The 10,892-nt window shown below is 33.7% G+C and overlaps 1 protein-coding gene across 1 annotated transcript; it reads right to left on the reverse strand.

Moving 5' to 3' along the window:
• Positions 1-7,050: 7,050 nt before the first annotated feature.
• Positions 7,051-10,455, reverse strand: LOC104239630 (DNA-directed RNA polymerase 3B, chloroplastic-like). Its single transcript, XM_009794308.2, has 7 exons — positions 10,342-10,455; positions 8,768-9,217; positions 8,214-8,264; positions 8,074-8,121; positions 7,867-7,981; positions 7,282-7,385; positions 7,051-7,161 (listed from the first exon to the last, which is right to left on the reverse strand). The coding sequence occupies exons 1-7, from the start codon at positions 10,453-10,455 to the stop codon at positions 7,051-7,053; spliced, it is 993 nt and encodes a 330-aa protein (XP_009792610.2).
• Positions 10,456-10,892: the final 437 nt, after the last annotated feature.

Genomic DNA, 10,892 nt, shown 5'->3' on the forward strand with positions numbered 1-10,892 from the left:
CTTATCAAGGCTTATAATGTAGTGATATTATTAGGAGTCTTTTGCACAACAACTCACTGTTTTTGTTCTCTTTCCTTTCTTGATCCTCTATTTAATAGAAGAGAAAGAAATTGCTTTACTTGCATGGAATTGTTTCATCTCATGGTGGAAGAGGAAATGGAAAATAGAGAAGGAAAAAAAAAAATATACAACAATAACATACGAGTAGCGTGTATGCGGATTTTACCCTTGAGAAAGTAGAGGAGTTGTTTCCGACAGACCCTCGGCTCAAGGACATGTTAAAAAAAAATAGTAGCAACAAGCAGTAATAACAACAAGATAATAAGAAACCAAAGCGGAAGAAACAACCGTTAGTAATAAAAATGTAAGAGTAAAAAAAATATAAAACTAACACTAATACTACTAGTAATAAACTATAGAAAAGCGTGAAAATCTATCTCATAGTGAATTTTTCTTTCTAATTGCGCCGAAGATGAACGGGGCTAAGCGATCCTGCCGAAGCTGTGGGATGTCAAAATACATCGGCAGGGATATTTTAATTCCTTGTCCACACTCGTTAGCGCTTGACTAATAAGATAGAAAGAGTCTTTCTTGCTTGTTTAGTAAAGTCAAGCTTTGACGGTAGGGTTGGGGTGGCTTTCTACGACCAGCCACCTACTTAATTACACTTCCGGCATTAAGCAAGTTCCTTCTTCTGCGAATATGAGATAGACCGACAGCCGGTATGGGACTAAGGGACTGTGGGACTCCCGATCTTTTTGCCGTCTACAAAAGAATTTCTCTCGAATGACTTTTGTAAAATCCCACTCATCGTTGGGATAAAGAGATTTCTTACAAGTTTGCTAAGGATTGACAGCAGCAAACTGAGATTGCTAAGGCTTAAATCGGTTTTTTTATAGAGAGAGAGTAAGGGGAGGGGAGGGGGGGGCACGGAAATTGGTCCGCTCCGAAAAGCTGAGTTTTTCGGTTTCATTTATGCTAATCAAATTATTCACTCCAAGACTTATTTAAACAGCCTAAAGAAATTATTTTCTTGTTTAAACGGAAAAATGGAATAATGAAGTTGAGCCACAAGAAAATATATTTCTCTCTTTAACTTTTGCAGGAATTAATGACAACTAATTCTATAACATGGGATATTTCCCTCCTTTTTGGATCCTTAGATGTATTATTTGTCTTCAATTTTTTCCTACTTATTTGGATTTAACATTAAAAAAATTTATTTCCCTTGGAATGTTAGATAAAAATATTGACTATGAAATTTGAATGACAAAGTTCCCTTATACAGAAAGGCATGCAAATAATAAAAATAGAGAACAATCAACATAAAAGTTACTCTAGAGAAAGAAAAAAAAAGATTTAATACGTTCAAAAAATAGAAATATAAATAAAAAGAATTTTATTTCATAATAAGCCGAAGCAAACATTCCTACAAACGAAAACTACTTGAAAATTCTTTAAAACTAAAATAACTACTCTAGAACAATTATTTATTTTTATCAAATAAACCTAAGACAAAACCCTAAACATAATAACCTAAAGAAAAATATATGATCAATAAGATATTGATCTAACATTTTTCTTCATATCTTCAATTAATTCTTATCTCCCTTAGGTGGAGATGGAACAGGTGCATGCATGAATGGCCATGGATGACGATGAAACCATGGATGAGGAAATTTATGACCACCAGCAGGCATAGGTGGATGTGGAAATGGCCATGCATGATGAAAACCGCCAGCTGGCATTGGCGGATGAACGAATGGCCATGGATGTGGATGATGAAACCATGGAAAATGTGGATGGAACCATGGATGGAACCAATCCAATTCTGTATCTTGTGATGACGATGAATCAGATTTTTGCATAGTTTCTACCTTCTCGATAGCAATACATAGGTTGAGAAGTAGGAAAATGCAAATGAGAAAAGTGAGAAAACTTTTCTTAGCCATGTTTTTAATAATAACAAAGAAATTTAGGGTTTGTATTCTAAGATGAATTGTGAAAGTAGCTATGGTGGGGTTTATATAGGGTTGTAAATTAAGAGATTTTTAAGTATTAGGAGAATTATTAACTTAATCGGATAATTGATTTTTTGATTTATGTTAATCATAACTTCTTAAGTGAAGTTTGTGTATTAACAGAGTTCTGGAAATACATGTAACTTTAAGATTTATTTATATCTTCAAACTCTTAATGTGAAAACAAAATAAATAAATTCAATAAAATGTTTGGTTAGGATTTTTGCTAGATTTAACCCCTTGCTAAGTTAAATCAATAATATACTTCAACTAATATATACACGTGTTTTTAACTAAATATTTTAATTATAAAATAGACAATGTAATAATCACTTTGTTTAAAAAAATTAGGAACAAATATATTATTTGATATCACTGTCCTAAAATTTTCAACCGATAAAGTTTAAATTATGCTTCCGCAAGACATCCATAAGGATATGGAACCTTTTAATTTTATCACAAATCTAAATTTTCTGATTTATGTGAATCATTAATGAAGTTTAGTATAAACAGAATTCTTAAACCAAATAAAATTTTGTCAATCATAAGTTAAGCTTATCATTTCCCCATCATTGTGTCAAAACATTTTTTTTTTAAATTCCGAAATTAAAGAGTTTTATATAAATGAAAACAGAGAGAAGTACCCAATTTCGCTTTTTAACAAGCTAAAAACCATTAAAAGAAAATGGATAATTCATGCGAAAAGGAAAATTAAAATAATTAAGTTGAGTTCCATAATAATGGGACATTCACTTCTTGTGGATCCTTTAAATGTATTATTTCTCAAAGTTAAAGTACGTCACCATTCAAAATTAGACTCTCTTCTCAATAAGGAAAAATATAGATCGATTGCCCTGTAGAAAGACAACTACATATAGCGTCTCTATTAGGGGTATGCATTCGAATCGGTTTATCAATAAATCGAATCGATTATTTGTTATCGAAATTGAAATCGAAAAAATCGAAACCTTATTGACACGATAACGATAAGCATATGTACAAATCGATAATCGATAAGTAATTATCGATAAGAGTCAAAATCGAATCGATAAATCGAATGCACACCCCTCCCTAGTGTAGACACTTGTAAAATAAGTAATTACCTATTTGTGTAGATTAATTAATTTATCACAAATATCTTATAGCTAATCTATAGGGGTATTATCACTTTTAGCCTACGCCAGACATTTGATAGCAGAAAAGGTGTATAAAATTTATACTATAATTTTTTAATATAACATACAAGATGTATATATATTCCGCTATTATTTTGAAAGCGGCTATACAATATAATTTTCCCTAATCTATATAGAATGCGTCACCGATAAGATATACTAAAAAGACAAAAAAAAAAAAAATTACCCTTATTCTATAATACCCTTTCCTTTACCCTAAGTCCCTAACCCTATTATTTCCTCTACCACATTTAAGGAATGATCATATTTAAAGATCAAGGGAATGAAGTTCAGATTAATGGAAAACAGAATTAACCGTGATGATGTATTTTTTTTTTGTTTTTTTTAATACCATTGGAGTGTTGGTGGCATACATTTGATCCCTTACTTTAGTTTTGTTGCATGTGCTTGTTGACACAATTTTTATGTTATAAACGGTGTTCGTCTTATTTTAGCTTCTTTTTGTCCATATTAGTTAGGCGCGTTTATAGCAATATACTTTTCGTGGAATCCCGCAAATTTTCTTATTGGTGTAATCGATAAGCCCCCAAAATCGACAAATCGAAATCGAAAAAATCGAAACCTTATTGAAATGATAACGATAAGCATATGTACAAATCGATAATCGATAAGTAATTATCGATAAGGGTCAAAATCGAATCGATAAATCGAATGCATGTCCCTTGTCTCTACTAATTTATATATATATATATATATATATATATATATATATATATATATATATATATATATATATCTTTGACGAGGTTTATCTTTATACGAAGGACGAAAGTTAATTACATCTTTTAAGTAACATATTTAATATCCTTTGATGTGATCAAGATTATGTACTTTTTTATGATTATAAATCCATCATTTTTGCCTCAGTCTTGAACACGACAAATCTTATTTCGTTTTAATACTAAACAATGTCTTTAATAGCAAATTATTGGGTTCTCGAATTGTCACACAATAGAAAAAGAATATCACAAAATTGCATACATCAGGTTTTTCTCATTGAGTTCCAGAAATTCTGCCGAGGAAACATTTTCGTAAATATATATATATATATATATATATATATATATATATATATATATATATATATATATATATATATATATCAGGTTTTTCTCATTGAGTTCCAGAAATTCTGCCGAGGAAACATTTTCGTATATATATATATATATATATATATATATATATATATATATATATATATATATATATATATCAGGTTTTTCTCATTGAGTTCCAGAAATTCTGCCGAGGAAACATTTTCGTAAATATATATAAATATATATAACTCGTAAATACAATGATCAATTTGAAAAACACAAAATTATCTTTTTTCTTGTATTAGATACAACAGTTCCCTAGTTTTCTATGCCTATACATATCAAGAGTATCATTTCCACCCTAAACTACAAAAAAGTTACAATTCCATCCAAGATATATGTACAATAACTACACCTCAGTTTCAAATAAGTTAGGGTCGGCTATATAAATCCTCACTTATCATATTCCCTGAGACAGAGACAGACCTACAGTGGAGGATGCAGGGTCACCGGAACCCGTTATGCTTGACAAAAACCATGTATATATAAATTTTATGTGTACTGTATATCCAGATAGGACCCCTTAAATAGTTTACTTGGGTCCCCTGAAAAACAAAAGCTGGACGACAAGTGGTTGAGCTGCTAGTTTAAACACCTTGAAGGCTTCATTACAGACCTAGTAAACCAGTTTTGTCAAAATGTTTTACAACAAAATACTGATAATAATGTTTATTTTTGCATATTACTTACTTATATATATAGAGAGAAAAATTAACGAAGCAGTATCGGACGACACCGCTTCTATCAACATTGCTTCTTATCACCTATTTTGCAAAGTAATCTTTCACTCTTTGCTTAGTGCTTTTTCTTTCTTTAAACATTTATGGTTGTTTATATATTGCGGATGACTTGTCATACTCATTAATTTCTTAAAGAACTGCACACAAAATTTTATCATTAATTATTGGCATATTTAAGGTTAGTGGTATCATCTTCGCACTCAAATCCTGGATCCGCCTCTGCCTCGAGATATCTATACAAATGGCATTTTGTTATGAATTTGATTAATGAAATATTTTACACCCCCTAACTTTATTTTAAAAGTCAAATTCCCCCTACAAATTTGAACAATAGGCACTTTCTCCCTTATATCTCAATTGACCTTCTTAAATGTCCATTTTACCCTCTAAATTATTAGTACTACTTTTGTTCTCTTTTCCCCACTTTAATAACATGATTTTTGTTATATACTCTCTAAATAGTTGTAATGCCTATAAATGATGCAAATTACTAATATATGGAAATAAAAGTTTCCTCTTGCATTCATATTCTAGATTCCTTATTTGATTCCATAAAGCATCTTCGTTTCTTTTCTTCCTTCTTTTTTATCCTCTGGGTTGGCAATTTTTTTTTTTTTTTTTTTTTTTTTTTTTCTTTTTTTCTTTTTCTTTTTTTGTGAATTTTTCTGGTTGGCAAAATTTATTTTAGTGGGAGTGGAGTTGAATTGTTAGAAGTTATTTTTAAAACTTACATCTTTATTTATCTTTTAAAGAGGAGTTTCTTACATCTTTATTAGTTTACTGTATGATAGAGTGAACATGATAATAGCAAATATTCAAGGTGGTCGAAATTAAGGAAATGGTCCCAAGAGATCTTTATTTCATTTATTTTTGAAATGGTAACATTTATGTATATTAATAAAAACAGTATATAGGTTGTACAGAAAATCATATTTACAAGTGAGATATTTATTTTTACACATTAAAAAAAAACACAACAAATCTTTGTAAGATCATTTTCTCATAAAATAAAAGACCAGATATCTTTGCAAAGTCATTTTTTTTTCTATTCAAATTGTAAATTATGTTGAACGATTTCCTCCAAATAATATTAAGGGTTCTCAACCGTCAAAAAAGGGCAGCCCGGTGCACTAAGCTCCCGCTATGCGCAGGTTCCAGAGAAGGGCCGGACCACAAGGGTTTATTGTATACAGCCTTACCCTGCATTTTTGCAAGAGGCTATTTCCACGGCTTGAACCCGTAACCTCCAAGAAACAAAAAATATCAGAAAATCACATAGCAGTTTAAGTCCTTTTAAGTTCCAGAAAATCAGTAAAAGAAACATGTTAGTAATACATATATCAATCTTAATTAGTCCTGCAATTCAATTCGAAAAGCACAAAAGTATCTTTTTCCTGTAATAGATACAACAACATTTCCCTAATTTCTATGCCTATACATATCAAGAGCACCATTAAATAGGTTCACCCTAAACTACAAAAAAGTTACAATCCCCTCCAAGATATATATACAATAACTACATCTCAGTTTCAACAAAGTTGGGGTCGGCTATATGAATCGTCAGCAATCATATTCACCAAGATATCTGTACTAACATCTAAAAGAAACTGAACCAATGTACATAGCTGCGATTTTTCAGCTATAAAGCAGAGATGTATGCCACATCTTTCAGTACTTGTCCTTCTACATTCCGAGTATTGCATGTAACGCATTCAGGATTTTCATATCGTTTGAAGTTTGAACTTGTGTAGTCCGATGCTGTAGGCAACAATGTTACTGCAAATTTCCTAGGCTTCTGACGTTTTGTCCTATAGAACTTACGTAGTAAACTGTAACGAACATGGACTACTTGGGAAGCGACAGTGCAAGAACGAAATAAAGCTCTCATGTTTCATCGGAATACAAGTCCGAGCAATCATCCTCGCATAAAAGCTTCATGTTTGTTCAGATAAAAAACATATCATTTCGTCCAAAGGGTTTCAGCGTCATCAGTTCCTCAGTTAAAGAAGTAGGGCGACTCGAGAACTTCCCTTAAATTGAAATCACCTCTTTTTGGTAGAGGAGGAAATGTTAATGCTGGATATGACTTCTGGAAGCTTTCGAGCAACTGCAAACAAGACATCATTTATAACAGAAGAGCAGTTTGAGAAATAGAAGCGTAAGTAATATCGGGGAGCTCTTGAAAGACGGTTCAGCTAGAAAGGAAACTTCAATTCAAAATACTTACATCTTCAAGAATAGGCATACTGTACAGCTCCACAAACTTTTCGCGGAGTATCCTGTTCATCTGGTCGACATCACATGCATGAGTCCAGAAGGAATCATGTACCCCTACAACAGATTGGGAATTTGATAAATATTCTCAATTTAAAAATATTGTATCAAACAAGAAGAATGCTTGAAGGAATAGCAAGTAAATGAACTCTAACCCAAGTTTTAAAAGTCCTAATAGTTTGTGAGTTTATATATGACAAACCGACCAATCAAATTCAGAAACTTGAGCGATAGCTCTAATGAAGCCAGAAAAAAGCAACCAGCGCTAGAGCTTACACATTTGTCTCGACAAAGCAAACTCAACATCAAGATATTCTGAAACAAAAGTCCCACCCCACTGAAGTTTACTGAAAACGAAATCTTTCTTCACTTGAAGGACTCAAATTTAGGAAACCGTTTCACTAAACTGTTTCACAATTCAGTTTTGGAAGCACAATTTCAACTTCTGTATGTTGTATGTAGGAATGCATAATGTGCATATAAGCGGTCAAAAGCTCAACTATATATTAGTTATTATTAGAAAGAAAGGGCAATAAACCTGCAAATTGTAGTCCAGCATCCCTACAAGCAACAGCAGTCATCATCATATGCGAACCATCCAGTGAGTGCACGAAATTTGGAGGAAAAGCAGTTCTCTGTTTCCTGACCTCAACCTAGGGTTAAACGTAGCAATAAAATAGGCATCACACTCAAATATGAAATCTTAACAAAGAAAGTAAACACATTCATAAGAAGTATTACTTACTGCATCACCCTCACGTTGCAAAGCCAAAACTTGAAGAGAAGTTCTGATCTGCACATGTACGGAGTAAAGTATTAGCACGAATAAAGACGTTGCATGAGTGACTTGCATCATTGAACAAGCTAAAGTTCACGCAAACATACACTATCTCTTCCCAGAGCTGCATAGTGTTGAAGGCCATTGCATGAACCATCCTATATATAGAATGAAGAGAAAGTTGTTAACATGAACAGAATAGACAAGTTAAATCAGTTTAAAACAAACAACAAGTCACACCAGAAACAAAAGAAGAACGTCAAATACAAATACTTTCAGCACAAAGACGATGGGAAAAATAAATCAACAATTATTGAATCCTTAAATCAGTGGAATGCAGAGGTAGAGCATGAACTTGAAAATAACTGATTGAGTGGGCATGCCACAGAATACGACACTGAAATTTGATGAAGCACGTTATGAACAAGATGCATCTAGAAAATTGGAGGGGTTCAATGGCATTGACATCCAATTTCTCCTCCCAACTAAAACTACATAGCGGAAAGCGGCCAGTGACATAGGAAATGAGTTAGGAATTATGAGTGCAAGGTATAGTATCTCACATTTTCAACATTAATTTACTTATCTTATTTTATCTACAGATTAACTTTTTTTTTACATCCTTTAACCATCAAACCAATCAGATAAAATGGATTTGAACAGAAGACAAAATGTAAGGATGTAAGAATTCTAACTGATGAATAGGCAGATGGGAGATGACAGTATGCGATGACGAGCTTTTTAAAGCTTCTGATAGGTTAATGCAAGCTGCTAAGCACTGAAAAGGATCCTCAGCATTTAACCACCATCGATTTCCATTTAGAGGATTGTTTGCTGAATCTAATATGTCATCAATGTGGTTTTCTACAAATGCAAGGCGTGCATCGTAGCAGAGCTTCTCTATTCCCCCTGCATAAAGACTTGCTAAATGTATTTTCAGCCAACGCAATCCTGACTTTCCTAGTGGCCGTCCTTCCGCAAATTCAAGGATTCCTCGACAGAGATCAGAGCTCAAGTGATTCAAATGAGGATGCATAGGGTATGCACGTCCTCGAAAATCAAGATTGTGAGGACAATAAAATCCTTCCTCGTCTTTCAACTTCCGAGCAACCTAGACCAAAAAGAAAGCCAGCTCAAAATTTACTCCTAAATAAGCAAGCATAAACAAAGGAAGAAGAGTTCCAAAAAAGAAGACTAACTGAAAGCTTGGGCTCTGTGTCACATCTTTGGGAATGCAACTCTTGGTCTAGCTTAAACGTCGTCTTAGAAGGTTAGCTCATTATTTAGGGCAGCCACGTGAACTAAGCTCCCGCTATGCGCATTGTTCGGGGAAGGACCGGACCATAAAGGTCTGTTGTACGCAGCTGATAGTAGCATATATTATACGATGTATATGCTATTTATGCTCGAAGTAAACCATACTTTATTGATGTTTTAAGTGCTATACGATCTTTGATTTAGAATATTGTTAGTTTTAATATCATTTTACTTTAGTTAAATAAAACCCAAAATTTACAAAAATCTTGCATCCGGAAATTGTTTGAGCTTGTAATAGCATCACTAAGAGTTGTAATAGATAGGTTAGTTCCCTGAGGATTCGACTCCGTACTTGAAAACTGGATTATATTTGTAATGACCGCTTCGTCTTTTATAAGGCATAGTTGGGCGTGATCAAATTTTGGCGCCGTTGCCGGGGAACTAACGATGTTATTTATTACAACTTAGAAGTAGTGCTAGAATTATTAGTTTAGATCAATTTTCTACGGTGTTAAATAAATTTTCATTAAAATTCTCACATTTGAACTTTTATGTGATTTAGGTGTATGCCTAGAGATTCTTCGAGGACTGGTGAACTGGTTGAAGGACTCTCAGACCCCGAGAAAACATTCAGGGCATTAAACCGTGCCAGCAAGAAGAATAAACAATGACAACAAATACACCAACTTGAAATTGAAATGGGTGACGTAGATAACGTCAACGTAAACATTAGGAATGATCAAGATGACCCAAACGTCAGAGTGGTGGCACCTCTTGTGCCAGAAGCTGATTTTATGATTGGGCACAACCAACAACTGATAACATGGCCACCACCATTGCTGTGCCACCAATACAAGTGGAGATATTCCAGATCACCAACAAAATGCTGCATCTTCTGCAGAATACGGGATTGTTCTCCGGGTCACACATTGAAGACCCTCAACAACACCTGAAAAATTTTCTGTCAATTTGTATGACCCAAAGGCAGCCAAATGTGGCCCCAGAAGCCATCAAGTTGTTACTGTTCCCGTTCTCTGTGACTGGAGAAGCACAGACTTGGCTGAATTCGCTCCCAATAAATTCCATTGCCATTTGGGAGGAATTAGTCAAGCAGTTCCTGAACAAGTTTTACCGGCCCAATAAGACTGCAAGACCGATTGATGAGATATTGTAGTACAAGCAATAGCTCACTGAGACCTTGCAGGAAACTTGGAAAAGATTCAAAGGGATGCTAGTGAAGTGTCCCCACCATGGTATTCTAGACTAGATGCTCGGCCAGAGATTCTACATGGGGTTAGTAGACAATTTAAAAGCCAATGTAGATGCTTCAGCTAGGGGTGCATTTCTGAGCAAGACATTCACATAGTATAAAATCCTTCTTGACAAGATGTCCCAGAATTCGGGGTGGATGACGAGAGGTACAACCCTGACACCAATAGTGCATTCAGTTCCTCTTGACCCAAACAATTCACATGCAGAGAACATAGCCACACTCATAACTTAGATGAGTATACTGACGAAGAAGATTG

This window comes from Nicotiana sylvestris, chromosome 11 (genome assembly GCF_000393655.2).
Source record: "Nicotiana sylvestris chromosome 11, ASM39365v2, whole genome shotgun sequence".
NCBI lineage: Eukaryota > Viridiplantae > Streptophyta > Magnoliopsida > Solanales > Solanaceae > Nicotiana > Nicotiana sylvestris.